At 39.0% G+C, this 26,163-nt stretch overlaps 2 protein-coding genes across 5 annotated transcripts in view; one reads left to right on the top strand and one right to left on the bottom strand.

The window, feature by feature from the left end:
• The window catches only part of supt3h (SPT3 homolog, SAGA and STAGA complex component), a 74,545-nt gene that overhangs the window by 37,784 nt on the left and 10,598 nt on the right, over window positions 1–26,163 (bottom strand). The gene's annotated exons all lie outside the window — the stretch shown is intronic.
• runx2a (RUNX family transcription factor 2a) overlaps window positions 18,361–26,163 on the top strand; it is a 46,524-nt gene continuing 38,721 nt past the window's right edge. Inside the window, exons 1-2 of one of the 2 annotated variants that reach the window (XM_056767196.1) lie at window positions 18,361–18,469; window positions 18,597–18,717. In XM_056767196.1, the coding sequence (XP_056623174.1) occupies window positions 18,660–18,717 (58 nt within the window). In that variant the 5' untranslated portion in view covers window positions 18,361–18,469; window positions 18,597–18,659. The remainder of the gene's footprint in view (window positions 18,470–18,596; window positions 18,718–26,163) is intronic. The other variant, XM_056767195.1, reaches the window with a different exon arrangement.

The following is a 26,163-nucleotide window of genomic DNA, read 5'->3' as shown; positions in this document are numbered from 1 at the left end:
CCCTAAAGAAAGAAAAATGGCAGGTGTAATCTCTTTAATTTCTCAATTGTTTCTCTGTCTCTTCTTCACCAATAAGCTGGTGTGTGGTGAGCATTCTGGTGCCATATGGCTACCTTCGCATCATCCAGGTGGATGCTTCACATTGGTGGTTGAGGAGATCCCCCCTTCCATGTAAAGCACTTTGAGTGCCCAAAAAAGCCCTATATAAATGTAACAAATTATTATTATCATAAACATCATTGAGATTAAATGGAGAGCAAATGAACCCTGTTCACACTAAAGGCTTGTTCGCACCGGGATGCTAATCCCGCGTGTTTATCATCAACATTTAACGCCTTGTAACTAAACAAAGGGCGTCAATGTGAGTGACAGCCGTAAAAGTGTCATAAAGAATATGCATGTAGCTCGTTTTTTTTGTTGGATATGCCACGTTAAAAACTGTTCGACCAATGAGATTGGCGCATTTGTTGACGTGCAACTGAATTACAGTAAAACACGACTTGGTGGCGCTCAAGCACAAAACGGTCTGGCGTAGCAAACATTGATGAAGAGGAAGCCAGATGAATTCTTCTTCTGTGTGACCAGCGAGTGTCAAAAGCAAGTTGCGAAGCATGCGCAATGTATCAGGGTTTTTATGTTTTTTATTAAGTGCCATCTATATCAGGGAGTGAATTTGCACGTTCACTCGCCTTATCGCCAGTTAAAATCGTTGGGGTTTAAATGACGTGAATCGGCTCGAAAACGCTGGCGATATGCCATGTGATTATTGTGTTTCTCGTAACACGTTTCCGTTTGAAAACTCATCTATTTCTCTCTGTTTTTGCCTGTCGCCCACACTGAGACAGTTTTTATTAATGAAAACAGAGCTTTTAGAAAACGCATTTGAAAGTGGATACATTTGATGAGTGAAACGGAGGGGTTTAAAACGATGACACGTTTTTCGTCATGTGACAGTTGTTACGGCTGCTCTCCTGTTGATAGCATTAATGTCAGTTCATGCATACTTTAGATTGCATTTTAGGAGATGGAATATTAATTATTCACAGTTATTGTTTGGGAGTGGAGCACAAGTTAAGTTTCACTTTCGCTGCGTTATATTCTTGTGTTACTCACAGCAACATCTTTAACTCTTTCGCCACCAACCTTTTTTTTTTTAAAGTTGCCAGCCTATTTTCAACCAACTTTAATGGCTCACAGTACATTTTCTGTAAAGATTATATGGACAAACAATATGTCCAATGATAAACAGAGTCTCTGCTTTTAAACAAAGGAAACCGTATTCTTCTATCTTAATTTTTTCTCATTTTATCACTCCTTAGATGTGGGTAGGTTTCGTCAGAAATGCATCATTTGATTAAAAGATAATTTTCAGATAATTTAAGTTTTTTGTCCAAGATTCCGCCCAGATTACACTCAGAACAATCATTAAAAACAGATAAAATATATACGTCCTAGGTTCTGGGATTCTGCACTTTTTCCCAAAGGTGTAACAGCGCCACCTGCTGTAAAACAGTAAAATCACTGATAGCTGTAAAAACTCGTCTTTGGCGGGGTACAGTTTTTTTTTTAATGACGAGATAACTCGTCAATGACAGTGAAAGAGTTAAGTTACCGTCTATTTAAAAAACTGTGTCTTTGCTCCACATTGCCGCGACATAATAATGCAGAAAGTAAAATAACGCCTGACAGAGATGTTTGATGTAGATGTTTTACGTGAGATCACATCAGGGCACGATGAAAACATCTCATTACTGCAGGTCATCCAATAGAAAAGCTGATGTTTAGCTACAGAACAAACCGGAACATTTGAATAATTCGTGTGTATCTCATTTCAGCCCTGGAAACCTTTCAGACCGGCACTTAATACTTTATCCAGAACTTTTCCACTTTCAAACATGTGTGTGCGTGTGTGTTTATAGTGATGGGGTGCGGCTGAACTGGACTATTTTCAGAGCGGGTGTGCAGTAAATCTCTACAATCCACAGTTTAAAATGACAGAAATCAAGCACAAGCGTGTTATTCTTTAATCTGAATGGTTTAATGAGCGGATAAAACACCTACTTTTTCTTTATCATGTGTAAATGTGCAACACTACAAACTAAAAACACAGAACCCCACACTAATGCGTTTCCGTTTGAAAACGCATCTTTTTCTCTCTGTGTGGCCTTTCGTCCACACTGAGACGGTGTTATTGTCAATGAAAACTGAACTTTTTGAAAACGCACTCGAAGTGGATACATTTGAAAACGCTGTTTTCACGTTGTAGTGTGGATGGTTTAAAATGATGACATGTTTTTCGTCACATGACGCAGTTATAGGGCTGTGTATTGGCAAGGGTCTTTCGAAACGATAGATAAGTTACAATACAATATATTGAATATATTTCGATACAACATATAATTGCAATATATTGCAATGCTATTCAAATAAAGAAAGTAAATAGAACTGAAAATACATCTCGCTCTGGACCACCTGGGGTATCTGGCTCAGGAAGCTGGAGCGCCATGCTTGCTCCCACTTGAGACAATGGGCATATGTACTGTATATGACGTTAAGACTTGATTTGAATAAATACTCACATAACAAAACTTTGCAATAGTGTGCTGTATCAATATTTTTGCACTGCCAATCGCAGTTTTGGCTGCTATCCATTTGATAGGATTAATGTCAGATTATTATCCGTCGCATTTTAGGAAACATAATATTGAATTACTTGTTGCTTGTCAGTGGAGCGCAAGTTAAGTTGGGAAACGCTTGAAAACGCTAGTGTGGACAAGCAGCGTTTTGAAAACGAAACCACACTCCTGTAGCCAAAGTTTTACAGTCTCCGTTTTCAAACCAAGAGGAAAATCTATTTATGCAACAACTTTTCAGTTTTAAGTTTACAATTCAAAAATTACAGTCACATAAAACTTCAGCGTGTGTAAATGTTAAGATGTCTGGATTACGATCTTTAGTGTTCTAATTAACTGAAAAGCTCCTTTATGAGCAAACACACACGACTGTAATAGACACACACTCATTTCCCTGTGAAAACACACAAAAACACTGAAGTGGACATGTGAGGTTACTGGCCGATAGTGTCTGCAAAAATAAACAGTCGTGGCAGCTCCGGCCGTAAGTGAAAGCACAGTTTGTTATTTTCTCCAATACATTGGCAAGCGATATCGAGACCTTCAACACTTATTACACATCGCTTATTTGCCTTCGACCAAGCAAACACAATCATTTCTACCGAGATCTCCAGGGCACGTTTCGGAAATATTCACAATGTCTCAACACAAGTCAAATGGAACCAAACCGTGTGTTTACATCAAGACATTTATGATCACGGTTTAAAAATATAGAAGGAAAACGAAAAACATTGAACTGAACCATTTCAATACAATTCTCTTCTATTTAAAGTGATTTATCACGTCCAGAAAACACCTCAGAGATGTGAAACTATGGTTTATGTGTTGAGGTCTAAGTGCACAATAACACAGATCCTTCATTCTGAGAAAAAACAACTTTCATTTGAGGTAAAAGTCATAGTGAAAAGCACCTGTGTGTGAGTGCTGGACGTCAGCGGGCTGAAATCCTTTATCACAAACACATGTGCAGCAGTTTCTCTCCCGCGACCCGTGTGTAATGAAGATAAGTGAGTGATTATTGATGTTTCCCTTCTTCATAATCACATTTCAAACTCTAACGTCTGCACACATAAAGAATCACCAGTCTGTGATGGAGGTCAAACGTACAAACAAACTACACAAACTTCACAAGATCACAACAATCTACAAAAAGACTCCAGTCATTTCATTTGGTAACATGCACACAGGGTGTAGTCAAGGGTTGTAGTATGCACTGAAAAACAACAACAACAACAACTAGTTTGATTTACCTCATTTTTTTGTGTTAATATACGTTAAAGGGATCGTTTACTCAACTTACAGTTGTTCCAAATCTGTATAAATGTCTTTGTTCTGATGAACACAGAGATATTTGGAAGAATGCGTATATCCAGACAGATCTCAACAACCATTGATTCCCATAGTAGGAAAAAATTACTTTATCCATTTTTTTGTTCTGTTGAACACAAAAGAAGATATTTAAAAGAATGTAGGACAGTTCTGTGACACATTTGACCACTATTGTATTTTTCCAACTATGGGAGTCAATGGTTGGCAAAATCTGTCTGGTCATAAATATTCTTCTAAATAGCTTCATCCATGTTCATCAGATCAAAGAGATTTATACACATTTGGAACAACTCGAAGGTGAGGAAATGATGACAGAATGTTTTTAGGGTGAAGTATCACTTAAAAAATATTTGTGGCAAGTTTTTGCACACTGTTTTTTAAGTAAATTAAAATAGTGCCAAAAATTAAGTAAATTAACTCAAGAAATAATAAAATCCAGATGTTTTTTTAGGATGTAGACTAGCTAGATTACATTTGTCAACTAGTTAAAGCTAAATAAGTCAATGTGATTTTATATTTCATAATGAAATCCGTTGACTTTCTTATCACTTATTTGTTAAACAGAAGAACTTTTGAAAAAGTACAGATCAAAAAACAAGCATATTTCCTTCTTCTTGTTTCTTACTCGTCATGCTGAATCAAATCTTGGCTTTGACAAAAACACAATTTTCGTTTTATTCCAAATGTTTGTAACACACTTTAATTAATAAAAGACAAATGAGGAGAGAATATTTTCAAGCAGAGAATTTGTTCTTTTATTTTATATTTGAAATGTTTGGGGTCGCACAAAACAGTGCAGGAGCTATGAAAGTTTTGCGAAACCAAATCTGGTGAAGAAAGAGTTCATGGATGTTTCTGATGTAATTGTGAGTAATTCATCAATTCCTGTTATTCATTGCAAAGAAATCTGTCGTCAGAATGTAATAACCGGCTTCATATCCGAGGTGATTTACAGCTCTAAACTCTATACTGAAGAACAGAAATGAAGGAGAAAACGTTTGCTCCCGATTAACCAGAAACTAAACATACTACCATATCAACACATATACAAACATACAGATGTTTTATCTTTCTTTCCACAGTTCTTCAAAGAGTCAGAACTCATAAATACACAGATATAAAGGCTGTGATTTTTTTCTGGCTCCTACACAGTTTTGTGTGCTTATTTTTCCACAAGAACTGTCATTCTGTGCCATTCACTGCCAATGAAATCTATGAGATGAAATCTTGGATGGGAAAAGCTTTGAATGTGATGTGTTTGCTTACATTCTGAAGCCGTGACGTCAAACCAACAAGATTCAGACACATCGCTAACTAAACTACTCTGTAAATCCAGAGAGAAGACGCTGGCGCATCACTTAGAATAAACCTGACATTGACATGTTTCTCCTCATGACTTAAAACCTCACATGAAGATACAAATACAAACTTCAGGCCACACAGACAGAACAAAAGAGCGATGTCACTTTTAACATCTATAGCGGTCAAAAAGGTCCCGGAAAATGTCCTTCTTCTTCAGAACACAAAGATATTTTGAAGAATGTTGATAACCAAACAACACTGAACTCCATTGACTTCCATTGTGTGAACACAACACCACTGAGACATTTCTCGAAATATCTTCTGTTGAGTTCCACTGAAGAAAGACTCACACACACACGAAAGAGAACAAATGATGAGAGAACTTAGATTTTTGGGTGAATTACCCTCTTAAAGCCACAATATCGACTTCTAAGCACTTTCGAAACAACAACAAAAGGCGAAGCTAAATGACGTTATGTAGGAGAGTGGAATTATGGGAAATGTCGTTTTCACCATCCAGAGGCGTATGGAGATTCCATCATGTACACGGACGAGGTAATGAATGAATTTTATTTAATGTCATCGTAATGAATTAGCTTGGAAGAAACGTGGAAAGTAACGCTACGTTAGCCCGCGACTGATATTGGCTTTGTCAGTTGATTTGGTAGCATAATGCTACACAGTTTTACGTTTTTAAAACAGTCATACAGTCGTCATTACAAAACTAAATTTGAACGAACCCACAGCATTTACAAGTAACGTTACTGACAGAATATTTTTGTGCGACAAATACTGTATTTCATAGGGTAACTGGATTCATAACTATTTCGTGTACAATAAAAAAAGTGCTTACCTGTCTATTAAAACATGGTTATTGGTCGCTCCATTTAGAAAACCCCACACCGATATTAATCCTTGTTTAATTTCTTCCTTTGTCCATAAGCCTGCTTGCCTCATTTGGCCTAAGTTTACACTTTTTGTGGTTTCCTTTACTCGTATTCCTTTACTAAATATGAATTTCTCTGTATTTGTACATTCTTGGGAACATTTGGAATAATGTAAGTATACAACTGCATGAAATATATCACACTGTTCAAGTGTTTCTTGGATATTTCATAACAAAATTATTCCTCATTGTGGCTTTAAGAGATGGGCGAGAGAGTATATAACTGCATATTTTGCTTTTAGACTATTGTGGTTTTCCTCTTCTGACAGTCGGGCGGTTGATTTCACATTGAATTATAATTTATAAATATCGGTTCTGTTACGCACAGCCTCAATCTGAATGAAGGCCTTCACAAACTCATGTCACCTCTCTTCAGTTGTCATCTATTTTACCTTCGCCAAACACAATGTGTTTTGGCTCTTTCCGGATGGCCAGGCTGTTGGTCATGAATCAACATTTACATTCGGTCATCTGGACATACTGTATAGCCGTGTGATGTGATGTGGCTGAGGACAGCGTACAGGATGCTCGGGTTAATAAAAACACACACACACACGCGCACGCACGCACACACACACACACTCACACTCACTGAATCCAAACCATTATTTAAACATAATTACAGCAACAACAGACCGCAGCAAATGGTAAAATTAGGGTCTGAGCCACACCCACCCAACCGCCATGTCAAAAATATATTGCCACTAATAAGGCTCGAACGCGTCCGGTCATGATTTCAGAATGACATGTGAAATCTTTACGTTAGTCATATCAGTGACAGCGCATTAAAAGCACCAGTGCATGCGGATGCTGTTGGTCATTTGGAAATGCAGGAAAACAAGACTAAACCACAGCTTCTGTTTTCACAAGCTTATTTCAACCGCCCACTACGCCGGGAAGCTGCAGACTTCAAGATGCTTATTTAACTCAATTTTCCCGTTATGAACTTTGGGTTTTCTCAAAATTGAACTCGTAAATCTCAAGAATGTGCTTAGGTAAATGAATGCGATCTTGTAAATGGGCATATAAAACAATTTCGCATGAAAATTGTCCCCAGCTCCAGCGACACGTCGAGTGACTGTGTGTTCACCACCGTCATTAGAGCTTTAACAAGTGAATTAAAAAACACAGTAACACAACCACACCCCAGAGACGCCAAACATACAGCCAACATCTGCCCATGAGAACCTCCACCATTTCACACAACAACAACAAAATACAACTAAGAGACATTTGGTGAAAAACTGTCCAGTTACAGCTCACATGATAAAAATAATATCGTATTGAACATTGTGGTGTACTGCAGTATATTGTAGAAATGGTGTTGTAGTATACTATACTATAACTATTGTAAATAGACTTTTGCATACTTTAATTGTATGCTTTAATATTTACGATAGGAAATTGCAATATATTATAGTAATTCCTATACATTGTTAATGTATACTTCAGTACTCTTTACTATATACTGAAGTGATCAACTGTAGTAAATACTGTAGTGTACATTAGTAAGCAGGTCTGTGTTAAGAATAAATATAATAGTGTAGCACGTGTGCGATACAGTTTGTCGGGTACATTCGACAGAGCCACTTGTTTGTGTGAAGTGCGTTTGTTGTTGTGCGTGCACATCACTTTTTACTTAGTCCATTGATCTAGATCCCTGTGATCAGCGCGATATGGGAAAATATGGAAGGAATCATGTCACGAAAGCTAAATTCTACTATTTAGAAATATCCTCTGCTTGTTCTACAACTTTTTGAGGTAATGAGTTGCACAGATTAACATGCTACGAGCGTGACACTCGAGGATTTCAATGTAACAAATGTATTAACTACTGTATAGTTAAGCATTAAAAATACAGAACTCCCCAAAATGTAAAAAGAAAATATAAATTTGGGGAAAGCTTAACATTTTGTGGCCCTAATTAATCCATTTGTATGATGTCAATGTCCTTTTTCAGCTACCTGTCAAGTGATGACCTACACTTGTGATGATAACAGCCGGGTACTTGTACATTAACCCGCTAATCACACGACTACTTGCCACATGAGAAAAAAACAGACATGAAATGTGAATTAGAAATATTTGATAAGCTCATTTTTACCCAATGCAGACCTTCCGCGACGAAAAGTCTAATGACGAACCTGCAAATGTCGCGACTGGCCAATCAGAATCAAGCATTCCAACGAGCCGAGAATGTGAATCAGTGTGTGTGATATGGGAAAAAACACACAACAATGTTAAAAGTGAGTCACAGGGTTATTAATGAGAGCTGCTGTCCAAAGTCAAAGAGAGAAAAGACAAAAGCAGTCTTCCTGTGTCATGGGCCACCTGTCTCTGTTGTGTACAACAATCAGTGCTGCCAAAGCCACATCCTGAGGCACCTGCACACACGCACACACACACCACCATCAGAACCAGTTCATTTGAGTACTGGATACCTTAACAAACAAACCTCAGCTCACACACACACAACAAGCAGAGCTTCTCAGTGCTTCACTTCTCATATAAATGTCATGAGTAAAGTCATCCTGAAGACTTCTGCTTTAACACACAATCAAAGATCCTGTCGTGAGGTGTGATTGAATAGTGTTAAGATTTTGTACACGGCGCGACAATAATGGCACGCCAGAGTTTGAGACGTTTTTCCACATTCATACCCAAGCGATTTTCACTGGCGATGAGGCAAATTCACTCCCTGACATAGATGGCACTTAATGGAAACCAGAAATACCCCGGTACACAAGATGGAGCTGCGCAACTTTATGCTTCTGACACTCGCTTGTCACACAGAAGAAGGTTGGACAGTTTTTAACGAAGCACATAAAAAACGAGTCACAAGCGTTTTAAAAATGACGCTTTTATCCCTTGCGTTTTACGCAAATCGGTGCGCACACTCACATTGGCGCCCTTCGTTTAGTCACAAGGCGTTAAACGTCGATGATAAACACGTGTGATTAGCATCCCGGTGCGGACAAGCCTTTAGACAATAAATAGAAGAAACGCTGACAAATCACCTGACAGAAATACACAAACAGATTATCAGAATTAAAGCAGACGCAGGTATGATGGCAGACCTAAATGCATTTTTCTTAAAAATAAAAACGACTACACAACGTGTCTAAACCACCAAGACATTCAAAAGATTTGATTTGACAGTCTTTATTCCTATTGGAGATCTCATTATGTTAATCTCATTCTTAAAAACGATGAAAAAAGGAAATCTGGGGTTGGGTAAAATACGGAGAAACTCAAGAATCTTTAGATTTGCTTTAAAATAACATATATTCTAGAAACACAGAGAAAAGTTTAGTCTGTGTGTGTGCACGGATGTGTCTGCGTTTGTGTGAATACGCATGTGTGTGGGTGTGCGTACGTATGTGTGTGTGCATTTGTGTGTGTGTAAGGATGAGTGTGTGTTTGCATGCATGCGTTTCTGTATGTGTACGCATGTGTGTGTGAGCGTGTGTCTGTATGTGTGTTTGTGTGTGTGTGCGTTTGGGAGTGTGTTCGCATGTGTGTGCATGCATCTGTGCGTGTACGCATGTGTGTGTGTGTGAGTGGAAAGCTGATATCATCTCTAATAGGAGCTTTAGTTGTGTTTAGAAAAGCTTCTGTGTTCAAGTGTTTCCATATGTGTGATTCAGTCCAATCAGCTTCTGTTGCTCCTGCTTTAAAGACTCAAACATATAACATATCCCGCTGATATTTAACTCCAAACCGCCCGGACACACCGGAACCAGATTCACATCTAATTCACAGGACGAGACGGATGAAACCTGAAGACTTCTGGACAACACTCAGATCTCCATCAAAAACAAGAACACTACTGTAGATGAAATTCAACATTTCAGCACATGAATGAATATGAAGTCACGGGACTTCAGCACTCGTGTGAAAGAGTTGTGATTTAACTTCAGTGTTCTTCAGATTAGAATAGTAAGCTGTGATTATGTCGAGCAGGAACCTCAGAGACCAACATCTTCACAAAACCCCCCGAAAAATCCCTCGGCGTCTTAAAGCACATCTAAAAATACTAGAGCGCAGCTGCTTGAGATTTATTTTCTAGGCCATAGCAACAATGTTTGGTCGTTTCCAATTTCTGGAAACCGCAGCGAGTAAAGCGAACAGAGAAGAAGATGAATGTAAATAGCACATGCATGCTTCAGCACTTTTCACAAGCGTGTGGGGGCAGAAAGTGAAGTTCTGAAGTTAAAGGTGAATTTACAAGGATTTCACTCTTATAATGTCATAAAAGAGCCACGGAAGTCTCCAATCACCGCTCTAACAGAGGAAAATGGCTTCCGTTAATCACACAGAATTCCTATTAATATCAATCAAACCGAAGTTGCTGTTTTGATTCAAGCCATAATAACAAAAAAATACAGTTAACTAACACAAACACGATAACATAATAAAAAACAGAGTGATCCAATTTTGGAACCAAACTCTTCTTAACATTAATCATCTGACTTTTACAAATTACAAATCTAAGAATATAGATAAACAATTATTTAGTATAATATAAAAATATATAGAAAATGAACACTGTGATGAATTTTGATTTGAAAGACATAGAACAGAGATGAAGAAGAAACACACAGTCAGATTTTCTATCAGGAGAATATCAAGCTTCATAATGAACTGCAGCTCAACAGAAGTCTGATGTCGTGAACGGGGGGCCGGGGGGCTGGTGGGAGGAAAATCCCAGAGTTCACTCATCATTGAGGGGGTAAAGATCACAGAAAACCACAACGCCACAGAAACGGGCCAAACGCGTGCCTGCTTTCAACAGCACGAGAGCATTATCTTTATTCTGTCTTCATCTTATTACTGCAATTACTGAACGTCCAGCGGCTCTCTTTTCATCACTGACTCCCTCTCTCTCTCTCTCTCTCTCTCTCTCTCTCTATATATATATATACATCATCTTGTGTTCAGATGTGCTGAAAGCAGGAGTAATCTCATATGAATCCAGTAATATTCAGTGATTCATGTCTGATAATGTTCCACGTGTTGCACACACACAAAATAATGAAGTTAAAGGTCCGGTTGAACACGCAGTTTCTGCCGATCTCATATTAATCTTGAGTGCCTATAGAGTAGTATTGCATACTTCGTATCTTCGAAGAGTATTTAGTTTGATCACATTTATAAAAGATACATACAGCTGTATGATCATTTCCGAAAACAGACGACCTCCTCGGGATATGCAGGAGGAGGAACTAAATCACGAGCACAAAATACATCATCGCATTATTCCTGTATGTTCATTCACTATAAGTTTGTGTTGCTTACATTATGCACGTATGTGCCAACAAAACACAGAAATAGGACTTAGTTTGACTTAACACGTTCATGTCCAGTATTTTTTAGCATTGGGACAGCTCCATCTATCAGTTTCAAACCATCTGCAAATCCAGCGTTATAGAGACCGTTTCCATAGCATCCATCACTGAAATGCCATGAACAAACAAACACACCTTAACTTCTTTCACTATCGCAAGAGTAACGAGCTGCAGCTGCAGGCCCACAGTGCAGCCAATCTTGACGCAAGTTAATGCAGCCAATATTGACCCAGCACAACCAATCTTGATGCAACGTAGCCAATCTTGACTGCACACAGACAATCTTGATAGTTAGCGGGTCATCCTTTCATTGATTGATGTGTCGGCAAGCTATTTCTTTCGCCTTAACATGGGCGTGCTTTTCCTGGAGAATTGACCAATAAGGGACTAAAAAAATTGTTACGTAATGGTTTTTCAGGTTCAAAAAAAACATTTCCGAACCCTGTAAAAATGTCAAACGCCCAACTTGTTTTTTGACAAGTTGACCATGTCAAGCATGAGAAGTCAGCACGTTCGACATTGTAAAGAAGTCAGAATGCATGAAACAGCATCTTTAAGACCCACATATTTAACAGAACAGAAGACACACATTGTTTTATCTTACTGGTCATATTTCAGTTGACACGGATATGACAGATAAACACCCATTACAGAAATCGCGCAGGTTTTATTATAATGAAAGTGTAGTATATATTTAAAGTAAAACCGCTCTATTCTATAGTATTCTATAGAGCTTAGATAGTTTTTTTACACATGTTATTATTCCAGTCCTTAAAATAGCCGAATTCAGGGTATCTGCCTAAAAGAAAGGTAATGTGAATTAAACACTTAATTCAACTTTAAGAAGTAGAGCGATGACAGCTCCAATTAAATTTTATATTTATGAATTTTGGTGTATTTGTGAATAAAATGCAGTAAAATGACTGTCAATGACAAATCACACACAACCGGTATAAAAAAATGTTTTATACTTCAATATTAAATAAAAGTATATGCACATTCTAAACTTATTTATCACTAATTTGGAGCACCGTGTGATGAAAGTCACTTATGTTTACCAGCCACTGCTTTTGCAGATCAGCTTTGCTGGATTAAAACTTCAAATTCGGCTGAGCTTGTAAAAATCTGTTCACAGTAATCATTAGATTATTCTTCTTCTTCCTCTCAAAATGTCTGGATTTTAAAATCATTTTGCGGACACTCATGACAGGCATTTAGTCATATAGGCGATTGCAGCCTATTGTAATGAACGTAACCGATAAAAAAATCGATTCACTGCTTCGACGAGCGCTTCCGGTGTTTAATTTCTCCATGATGAAGGACCATTTAATTACTCCTGAAACTGCTTCAGTGCTTGAGAGATTTGTGAAGCCCCCCTGATGAAATAAAACCACAACGTTCATTACACACAGCGTGACATCCAGTAACACAAGCAGACGTTATATTTACAACAGTTCATTCATTCTGAAGATGAGTTCAGTTCTGAGCACATGACTCCATGAGTCCTGTTTGAAATCTTAACTCACGACTTCTGTACAAACTGAAAAAACTCTTTGTGATGAGAGGACAGATGTGATATCAACATCTCTTGATAGAGGAAACTACTAGAAGCATCACAGTAGTCTAAAACACACACTTTATTTATTCGACTTTAGTGCATTTGCGCAGCATCTCTGTGAAACGACACGTGTGCTCTTCATTTTCTAAGAAATCACATCAAGGATGTTTAACCTTACAGATGATAAAACAAACACAACACATTCATGCTAAAGAACAGACTCAAGTCAGATCTACACAACAGAAGAGGACAGAGATTTAACACAGATAAAAAAACATACTTGTCTTTATCACATCAACAGAAATCAATGGTGTGATATATTACAGCACACACACGTGCACACACACCCACACAGACGGTCGCACACACACACATGTTCCAGAGAGAACACAGATTCACAGAGTTCATGAACATGAAGAGAGATCCTTCACTTAAACACACACACACACAGTATTAATGTGTTAATGTTTGTGTATTGAGGTGCTCAGTGGTGGGTTTTTGGTTCTCTGATGAGTTGATGATGTTTTGACGTGTGTGTTTTGTCTGGACGGATGTCTTGTTTGACTTCAGTGTTTTCACACTCTGCCATGTTTTATTTAGTCTTGATATCACCTCAGTGTGTTCTGTTCCTGTTTAAATCAACATTACATCTCTAATCTCTGTTTTTATTGAGTCCTCCAAGAACAAAACATGTCCAATAATATTGAGTCACATTTATCAGATACACACACGTGTGCTGTTGGAGTGATAGACACTTGTGTGTGTGTGTGTGTGTTTCATTCAGAAGATCAATGTCTGTTGTGAGGTCTCACTGCTGGACTGATTCATAATCATCATTTATAAATCAAAAGTGTTGAGTGGTAACATCACTGATGTTATGTGAGTGAGATTGTACTGTACGCTCATGTATGATGAAGGTTGTTTGTTCAGTTGTACAGGACACTCATCTCAGCTCATCTCTAGACAGAGCCTCGTGTCTCATAACATTTGAATACTTGTTTGAATACAATTCATATTGAATTTTGGCCCGAGCGATGACCAGTTGCACCACCGATTTGAATTCTGTTAACCACACAAAAGATGCAAATAAAGTCTTGAATTTACACACCTTACCTGCCCTGAATCTGACCAGACGCACTACGAGCTGTATGGCTGTTGTCTGACACACACAACTTTATCTGTACTGGACAATAGCACACACACAAATATATATCTACATCAAGCATATATGTGTGTGTGTGCTATTGTCCAGTACACAACATTGTGTAACAATATGTGATTTACAATGTGTCATTTTATTCTGATGAAGAAAATGAAGATGTTCTTGAGAAAGAATTGGAAAAATTCTTAAGAAGGAATTCATATGTACAAACTTCCTATATTTTATTTTAAGATCAATTTGAACAAAGTGAATCCGGCCCCAGACACCTAGAAGAGTTCAGCTTCAGCTGTTTCATACACGTTGGTCTGAAGTAAAGTTTCTATTCCTCAGTGTGTCAAATTAACGTAAGACTTTAGAAAGGATATGAGAAATGAGGTTACAACATGTTACGTGATGTTAAATGTTAGTTGGTGTTGAGTCAAGAACCACCGAAGCTTCTGTAAACGTCACTTCACAGTTAAACAGACGTGTAATAATGTGAGAAATAACAGCTTCTACTCTTCTAATCACTGTCCTCAAACCGCAGGTGAAGACCACAGAGATGTGTCATATCTGTCACAGGTAAACATCATCTGTGGATTAACCAACGCACACTCTTTAAATGCTTCAGTGTGAACTCTTAAACAAACTCTAGAATCTTTATTGTTACAGTAAGAGTGAAGCATTTACAGCTGTCATCTCTCAACATGAGGTGTCACGTCTGCATCACAGTCACGGGCCGCAATAATCCTGATGTTCACCAGCATACAATAACACACAACATACACACACACGTGCACACCTAGACACACACACACACACACAGAAGATCCCAGACACGACATACACACACACACGCACACACCTAGACACACACACACAAGATCACAGACACGACATACACACACACGCGCACACCTAGACACACACACACACACACACACAAGATCCCAGACACGACATACACACACACGCGCACACCTAGACACACACACACACACACAAGATCCCACACACGACATACACACACACGCGCACACACACACAAGATCCCAGACACGACATACACACACACACGCACACCTAGACACACACACACAAGATCACAGACACGACATACACACACACGCGCACACCTAGACACACACACACACACACACACACAAGATCCCAGACACGACATACACACACACGCGCACACCTAGACACACACACACACACACACACAAGATCCCACACACGACATACACACACACGCGCACACACACACAAGATCCCAGACACGACATACACACACACGCGACCAGCTAGACACACACACACACACACACACACACACACAAGATCCCAGACACGACATACACACACACGCGCACACCTAGACACACACACACGCACACAAGATCACAGACACGACATACACACACGTGCACACCTAGACACACACAAACAAGATCACAGACACGACATACACACACACGCGCACACCTAGACACACACACAAGATCCCAGACACGACATACACACACACGCGCACACACACACAAGATCCCAGACACGACATACACACACACGATCACACCTAGACACACACACACACACAAGATCCCAGACACGACATACACACACACACACACGCACAGCTAGACACACACACACACACACACACACACACAAGATCCCAGACACGACATACACACACACGCGCACCACTAGACACACACACAAGATCCCAGTCACGACATACACACACACGCGCACACCTAGACACACACACACACAAGATCCCAGACACGACATGCACACACACGCACACAAGATCACAGACACGACATACACGCGCACACCTAGACACACGCAAACGCACACAAGATCACAGACACGACATACACACACGCGCACACACACACGCACACCTAGACACTCACACACACACAAGATCAAAGACACGACATACACACACACGCGCACACCTAGACACACACACACACAAGATCCCAGACACTACATACACACACACACGCACACCTAGACACATACACACAAGATCCCAGACACGACATACACACACACGCGCACACCTAGACACACACACACACACAAGATCCCAGACACGACATACACACACACGCGCACACCTAGACACACACACACACACAAGATCCCAGACACGACATACACACACACGTGCACAACTAGACACACACACACATACACAAGATCCCAGACACGACATAGACACACACACCCACACAATATCACAGACACTGACGCACACAAGATCACAGACACGACATACACACACACACGCGCACACCTAGACACACGCAAACGAACACAAGATCACAGACACGACATACACACACACACGCACACCTAGACACAAACACACACAAGATCACAGACACGACATACACACACGCGCACACCTAGACACACACACACACACACACATATGCACACAAGATCACAGACACGACATACACACGCACACCTAGACACAAACACACACAAGATCACAGACAGGACATACACACACACACGCGCACACCTAGACACACACACACATGCACACAAGATCACAGACAGGACATACACACACACACACAGACACGACACACATACACACAGACACAACATAAACACACGAACACACACTCATGCACACACATGCACGTAGACACCAACCCACACACATAACATACACACACACATGCGAAGACTTACACCTACATACCACACACACACACACACAAACACACGAACCAACACGCATGCAAGCACGCAGACACACACATGCACATATGAAAGCACACAGCACACACACACACACGCAATCGAGCAAACTCCCACACATAGCACACATGCATGCAAGCACGCACAGAAACACACACACATGGACGCAGACACCCACATGAACATAGACACTTCATACACACAAACAGACAAGACATACACACACTCATGCACACACATGCACGCACACCTAGCATGTAGACACCTACACACATAGGGAAGACATACACACGCGCACACTTACACCTACATATCACACAAACACAAACCAACACGAATGCAAGCATGCACACACACACACACACACAAATGGACACCAGGCACGCACACACAAACACACTCATGCATGCAAGGCACACACACACACTTACACAAAAAATCTCATGATGTCTGCTGGTTAATAGCTGAATGTGCAGTCGTAGTGTCTGAAAACATTTCTAACACACGTGTCTTTCTGCCTAAAAAGACTGCTGGAAAATAATATTCATTAATACAAAATAATATAATGACCAACATTTACACAGTAGGCATGTAATCATTATTAAACTCTCAATATTTTGTGTTCCACTGAAGACACACACACACACAAGAGTGAATGAATGATGACAGAATTTAGATTTGTAGGTGCACTGTCTCTTTAAGATCATTTCTGTGAAGAGTACAGTAAACTCTTGACTGAGTCTTTATGATATTCTCATCTGTATATATAGCTCATGTATGATCAGTATTAACATATGACAGTAATGTTTATCTTAGCGGAGACACGAAGACCCGCTTTACTTTATCCAAACATCAAATACTTCCTACAACATCCGAGATGAAAATTTGTAGTAAGCCTTCACAACTCTGAACTGGGAACAAGCACAAACGTCTCGCCTCATTACACAAACACCTGAGGTAGAAACTCTCCGCCGGACGCTTGCCAAAATCCAAAGCTGCGAGGCGCGAGAAACAGTCGGATGAAACACCTCGGATAATTCATCATCATTAAACGCTGAGAGAGGAAGAGACAGACGTGATTCACACCTGAAGACTAAAGATATGACACACACAACGTACAACATGAACCGGACAGCAGCGGGACGGTGATCTCGTGACAACAACATGAAAAGCAGAGCCCCATCCCTTCAGAAAGTCTTCTGGACCACTCGTCTCTCTCTCTCTCTCTCTCTCTCTCTGATGTCAGCAAACACATGACCCAGCCTCTCCAGTAACAGCCCATCAGGAGGGGAGAAAAGTGTGCGTTTTAAAGCGTACATGTTTTTGGATTGCCAGAATGTCTCATTGCTCTCACAAACAACCACAGAACCACAAGTGCGGTGCGCGAGAGTTCCCCCGGACGACAGGAGGGAGCCAGCGGGGCGTAAACGGTTAATCGCAGCGGGTCAACCCCAGGCACAGAGACCCGACGAGTCTGTGAGTACTCTCTGACCACACTACCTCTCTATACTACTCTTTACCGCTCGTACCGTACGTGCGTCTGAAGCCTCCGCTCCAGCCGAGCCTTTCCATTCGGATGCATTGACATGATTTCTGCTCCCAGTTTAGGAGTTCAGGGGTCACGGCGACCTCCAGAGGAGACTTCCGAGGACACCGGCGTGCGGTCATGGCGTCCAACAGTCTTTTCAGCTCGGTGAACCCGTGCCAGCAGAACTTCTTCTGGGGTGAGTGCTGCGAGACCTTGTTTTCATTTGGCTGTGCTGTGGTTCAGCGGCGGGTCGTACGGAAGTCAAGCGGCACCGGTCAATAACCAATAACACACGCACGCTCGCTCGCAAGACGGCATCCGCCGCACGCAAAACCACTTCACAAACGCTAAGAGTCGAAGTGTTTACGTTCGCAAACATGCTACGATGCTGAAATGTTTGTTTGAGTTAAAATACGTGCGTGGAGATAGAGAGAGAGAGAGAGAGAGAGAGAGAGAGAGAGAGAGAGAGAGAGAAAGTCGTGTAAACATTCACTCGATTTAAAGAGCTGCATTAAAACAAGATGTGCAGTTCAGACTGAATATAACATCTATTCTGTCCGCCTCCTGAATGAATGTCGTTTCATTTCATTCATTAAGCTCGTTTACACCTCAATAAGATAAAACGTCAATTGACCTAAAAAAAACCTGAAAAACTTTAGAGAAGTGTACTGTGAGAAGGTCAAACCCGTGATTGAAAATCGAGTCCGGCATAATACGGCACGCAAACAAAACCACATGTAAAACACAATCTATGCAAAAGATATTTGAATACCTCAGCTATTCAAAACAAACTAACATGTAAAATACAAACAAATCTAGTCAGGCAATCTTATCAGACGCCACATATGAAAATGTGAACGGTGTCAACAGAACGCTTTTATTTCACGACGAGGTGCCGTGCTCGTTGACAACGATTCCTTAAATAAACCAATAAAACGCTCAGATTCAAGGACTTAATAACGACTGAAACTAAACATCACACGATATCAAAAACATTTAGTCGGTCTGAGAAACATTTCCCCCGATGATATTTTATACAAACTGGATACTGGTCTAGCGTTTTATTACATACAATGTAATTTCTAAATAACATTTTTTCTCCTGTAAACTGAATAAACATCTCGATATCTTTATTAAGGTAAATTATTCATGTATAGTTGATTATTAACAAACACTGTTGAACTGCTGGATTATAAAGAATAAACATTCTTCAGATGACTGACAGATGATCAACATCACAGATGGATTCTGATCCTTCAGTTGTCACGTGCTTTTCATTCACTGATAATAATCTCAACGGCATTAACTGAGCAAACGTGACCCGAGTAAAAACCCAAAAGCTTCAGCTCAAATGAATGAAACAGAATAAGTACAGGCGGATGGGCGGACGGTGAGGTTTATAACCCGAGGAAGCTTTTTCATACTGCTTCATCTCTGCTACACATCTTTACTCATTTATAGCACCGCGGGTTTGTTTGTGAGCTTTGTGTTTATCTTGGCATCAACATGACAGTCGTCTACCCACCAGATGCATTTTTATAAAGAAGCAGAGGGTTTAAAAATATTTTCAACATGTCAGTAAATCACAGCATCTCATGAACCGTGTGTGTGTGTGTTTCCTTATAACCCACCGTCTGTCACTGACAGAACACGCACAATAATCACACACTCATGACCGGACAGATTCAAACACCAACATTAATAATAAGACCACAAAAGATAAGAAAAATCACAGACTGAACGGGGACAACACTCAGCGCTGATTTCTCAGAGGATGAGGTTTAATGTAAAGACATTGGCATTTGTTTTTCCTCACACTTGATTCTTTTTAAAAGTATTGACAAGTCCTGCACAGTATATCAAAAGTTTGTTTTAAATTATTTAAAATTAAATACTAACTTTGTAAACTAAAAAAACAGTAAATAAATGTTAAGTAAATGTGTTGCTGTCACTATATGATTTCGTAATTTCACGATTTCAAAATTTTCAAATGCGTTTTTATTCCTTATTTCGAGCTTGTCTGTGCGGTGTCTCTGAAATGTCAAGAAGATGAAAGGTTGTATTTATCTTTTAACGTCCGAAAATATCAGATTATTTTAAACGGTTACACAAATAAACATTAAAACACATGAAACAGTTATATTTTGCCTTTCACTGCATGTGCCTATTAAACTTTTCAGAAGCTCACAGGATGGATTTGGTCTCTTGATAACAACACAAAAACACATTTTTTAAACTTCACAAAAGCATTATTGACCTTTCTCCTGTTTAAACTTCATGTTTTTATTGACTCTTCTCTGTGAGATTCTGATAGAAGACTCTTGTTCTGCATTTTAAAGAAAGACTTCTCTCATGGAGACCTCACACACACACACACACATCCGACATGTCTCTTCACATGACAAAGAAAGCCATTGATGTCTCATACAAACTTCTTATAAAATAATCAAACACTTAAGCGTGGAGTGTCGGCCAGCCAAACACAACATTGAAAGTGGGAAACAATAAATACTCCCATAACACAAAAAGACTGGACTTCTGTAACATAGAAACACAACCAACAAACCATCAGACGGAGCACACCCACTGTCTCACATACATCACTCTTTAATATACAGAAATGTATACATCAGTAAATGATGTATAAGAGATTTTGCCAACGCTTGATGTAAGTGTGTTTACAGAAGTTTATTATAAAACTGGAATCTGGACAAACAGCTTTGTGTGCCAGTAAATGTACGTGTTTATAAAGGATTTCAAATCATTTCCACTTCATACATAACTACGTATATGTGACAACAAAACCTAAGTCTTATGAGTCAATTTTTTGAAATTGGGATTTTAACATAATTTAGGGATAGCTGAATAAATAAGATGAATAAATAAGATTTATTTTAGTCTATGAGCTGTTAGAATAGGACAATATCTGTCTGAGATACAACCGGTTAAAACTCATGAAACTGAGAGTAAAAGAAAATATATTGAGAAAACTGCCTTTGAAGTTGTTAATCTGAGGCACTGTGGCAGGATATCCACTCACAGAAATAAAGTTTTTATATATTTAGGGAAGGAAATTGACACGATATCTTCATGGAACGTGTTCTTTACTTAATATCCTAATGATTTTTGGCATAAAAGAAAAATCTATAATTTTTTACCCTTACAATGTATTTTTGTCTTTTACTAAAAGTGTTCCCGTGCTACTTACGACTGGTTTTGTGATCCAGGGTCACATATGGGATCTGAAAGCTCAAAATAACATCATTAAACGATTGATTTTTCAGACATATTCAGATTTTCTTTTAAACTCCCAGATCGAGTGTTTATTCGATAAAGAAAATGACAACTATCTGTTTTAAATAAATGATTGTAAAAGAGAGCTCAGATTCCACTGCAGATATATTTGTTCAATCTTGTGCTTTGTGTCCACCCAGCTTGAGCAGAAATCTAGTTTTCACGTCTGAAACGGAGACTATAATTACAGTGCGAGAAAGATGGATTCCGTCTCAGACAGCGGCCTGTAAAAGTGCCCCAAACCTCCTACATGTCTTATTTGCTTTTCTACAGCATTTGGCAGAGTATCGCAAAAGAAAAATATACTGTATAAACAGTCTGCTAACAATGCCAAGAAGCCATTTATTAAAAAAAAAAACGGCTAAAAAAGAAAGAACTTCATGCTATAATATTTCTAGATGTAAGGTCAGCGTGAGCCTCAGGAAGTTACAATGAGAAATGTTGAGATAAGTGAACGGTAAAACTGAAACCGGAGAGATTTAACAAGACTTTACCTGTTCTGTATTGATTTAACCTCTGGAGGAACGCAAAACATGACTTTAAAATATTTATAATACGCTCCACGCACACCAGGACTGAAAGAGAAATGGAATGTAAAAATGAGCGGAATGAGAGGAAGAAAACTGAACGCTGGCGCTGATGTCAAGCTCGACTCAACGCAGGGGAAATGAAGTGTTACAGCTCTAGATTCTGATAAATACACACAGAGCCGAGAGTCCTGTCTGTCCAAAACACCATAAACTGAAGGACAAATCAAAGCATGCACTCCGAATTTAGCCTGAGTTGACGTGTTCAAAACTCTTACAAGCGCCCGAAAACATAATGACACAAAAAACAAAAAGACTGTCCTGAAGTGACGTCACGTTGGCCATCAGAAACACGTCAGGGGTGATGAGCAAAACGCACGTGAATATCTAAACACGAGCTTGAAAACAGAAAACACCTCCTGTAGTAATCTGACCACAGCACACACACAGAGACGAGAGAATCACGTGTCTGAACGCCCGTGAGCCATCATCATCACCTCTTGACACGCTTCTGCAGCATCTACTTCACATCTTCAGTTACACACCACTAAAGAAACACTTTGTCATCTCACATATTCTAAGCTCGGCGCTATTAAGATTTATTTTAGTCTATGAGCTGTTAGAATAGGACAATATCTGTCTGAGATACAACCGGTTAAAACTCATGAAACTGAGAGTAAAAGAAAATATATTGAGAAAACTGCCTTTGAAGTTGTTAATCTGAGGCACTGTGGCAGGATATCCACTCACAGAAATAAAGTTTTTATATATTTAGGGAAGGAATTACAATTTACTACATTTCGTTACACTGTACCTGTATATGTGTAATGACAATAAAGTTGAATCTAATCTAATTAAAGCCACGGATTCATTTAGAAAAAAACACAGCTAACTAAAACAATAAAACAATATGAAAAACATTATTTTTATATATTTTTTTAATGGAGTCATTTTGGAACCAAACACTTTGGATTTTTCGGCACAGGCTGAGTGACGATATACAAAAATACTTCAAAAAGTTTCATAGACCGTTTCATCGGACGCGCGTGCCTGACCCCCAGTTAACTTCCGGTCTGTGTTTGGTTAGTTTCTAATAAAATTACTATTTATTTTTGGTTACACTTTTTTTTAAAGGTACAATTCTCACTATTAACAAACCAATAACTATGACTTTTGCCTCAATAACTCCAAATTTGTCGCTTATTAATTGTTAGTAAAGTAATTGTTAGGTTTAGGTATTGGGTAGGATTAGGAATGTAGAATATGGTCATGCAGAATATGTGCTTTATAAGTAACAATTAACAGCCAATATGCTAATAATAGACATGCTAATAAGCTACTAGTTAATAGTGAGAATTGTTCCCTATACCAAAGTGTTACCTTATATTTTATTTTATTTGTGTTAATATTAGTGTTTTATTTTTATTGTATAATAACTGTATTAAATAAATGCTTTGTTGAATTTTGTTGTATGTTCATTTCGTTAAATTAACAATTCGTTGAATGTGTCCTGTAGTTCAGTTGCATTTAAAGAAAGCGTACGGTACACTTGCTTGGTATCACAGTCTAAATTCAAAATATTGGAGAAACAAGTTTAGCCAAGTAACGCTTCTTCTCAGTATCTTTTGATTGTTATTAGAAATAATCTACAAGCGCTCTGTTGTTGAATGTGTACCGGAAATTTATGTTGTTAAGATGAAACCGTCTATAAACGCTTAATTTATTTCACTCATCTTATAAATCATGAATGAATAATTCAATGAATTCCTAATTGTTTGTGTCAGTTGAGAATCAGCAGTTTAACAGATTTTAACTTTCGCGACACTATTCAGATCCATCAGAGGTTGTTGACTGTCAAATGAGTCAACGGGACAAGAAAAGACGAGACTGAGAATGTAAGAGGCAGGTTTAAGCTGTGTAGAGAAAAACAGCCATTAAGAACGAAGCGAAGCAACACAACAACACAACGGAAGACAACAAGAGAGAGTTTGTTGTGATTGTTGACTCATCCTGTGACGCCTGTTGTCTATAGTTACTGAAGTCAACCTCACAGCTTCTGTTTCATTGTCTGGTGTTCACTGACAGCACAAAGAGAGACTGAGAGCGAGAAAACAAGCCTCAGTGACTGGAGCTTATGTAATATTAATCAGAACATCTTCACTCTTAAATATGCATCAGACGCATCTGAAGGTGAAGAAGAACGATGAACACAGAATGACAATCTGCTGACGATAGAGATCTCAGCACCTCAAAACATTATTAACAAGCTCTCATATTAATAAACGTGAAACTTCCGGATCCAGTAGGAGATAAAGTGAACTAGAACTCACAGATAGAAACGAACAAACAATCAGAGGTAATTTGAAGATGTTTAAATATTGATGGTACACTTCCTGAAGCCTCCCGCTGGCGTTCACTAAAGAGTTTTATATCAAAACAAGCCTGTCGTCTCGCCCCTGTTGGAAAACGCAGAAGCGCGCATGAAAATAATTCAATGCTTCTATGTGAGAAGTCGAGAGAGAGTCCTCGATGTGTGCTTTTAATAAGACACCTGAAAAACCTTCAGCCGAGGAATCTCAGCATTGATATTTTTCTGTCGCGCATCAGTGGATCGATCATTAACCCTTCATCTCACCTCAACAACACAAAACAAAGAATCTCTAGAAGACACGTATGCAAGTTCTACTTTCAAATGTTGTGGAATCTCTCTATTGTTCCCTGTCTGTTCCCAGAAGACGTTCCCAGACTTACTTACTGGCATTAATATGAAGCCGTCTGCTGAATATTGTTCTGTCATTCACAGCTGCTTTGAGACAAACTTTAAATGATGCTCCATCAGACCGGCAGAGTAACATTTAATCTGTGTTCACAAGAAAGAGAGAACGTCAATGATCTGAACCGATAGACGGTATGATGACACTTATGTTCAGATCGATCACTTATATGTACCATAAATACAGCAAATTTAAATAATAAAGGGCTCCATAAAAGGTTCTTTCTCCAGCTGTATGGTTCCATAAAGAACTTTGCACAGAAGCTTTCTCGGTTACACAAACGTTTTTATAATGGAGAACGTTTCTGGAGCCACCAAAATAAAAACAGTTAAAAATACTATCTTTAGAGAAGTGCTTCTCAAAATGTTTTCATTGTACGAAGAATGTATGATACATTTCTACACTGTAAAAAAATTATGTTGTTTTTTGTTGTTTCAACTTTAAAAAAACAAGTTACCTGGATGCCTTAAAGTTTTAACTCGTTGTGTTAAACTCGTTGTGTTGACTAATATTTTAAAGTTGAATTAAATCAAAATTTGGCAGCCAACAGAATTTATTTGTTTAAGTTGAAACAACAAAAAAACAAATCCTTTTTTTACAGTGTATATTTCATTTAATGCAACAAAATCTGTGGGCCCCCTGGAAACTATAGGGCCCTCCCTAGTTTGAGAACCGCTGCTTAAGAGAAGTCAGTGTATGAAGAGTTTGATTACAAAATGAGAGAACTACAAACTGCAGTTGGTTTGTTTTGCTTTAAGCCATAATAACAGAATAACATTACAGCTTACTAACACAATAAATACATGATAACATAATGAAAACATGATTTATTTAATAGTTTAAAAACGAAGATATCTCATTTTGAACTCAAACTCTTTATATAGTCAAGTATGAGTTAAGCTGTGTGTCGAAACACTCGTGAGGGTTTGTTTACTGCCCTTCAACTCTAGTGATGAGAGGAGGATTTCACATCCCAGAGTGACACCTCATGACTTCTGTTTGTCTCCGGTCCACGCAGAAAGTAAAGAGAGTTTTACAGGCCGTAGC

This window comes from Triplophysa dalaica, chromosome 15, assembly GCF_015846415.1.
Source record: "Triplophysa dalaica isolate WHDGS20190420 chromosome 15, ASM1584641v1, whole genome shotgun sequence".
Lineage (NCBI taxonomy): Eukaryota > Metazoa > Chordata > Actinopteri > Cypriniformes > Nemacheilidae > Triplophysa > Triplophysa dalaica.
The sequence above is the reverse complement of the archived record's forward strand: the minus strand, read 5'-3'. Positions and strand labels throughout refer to the sequence as shown.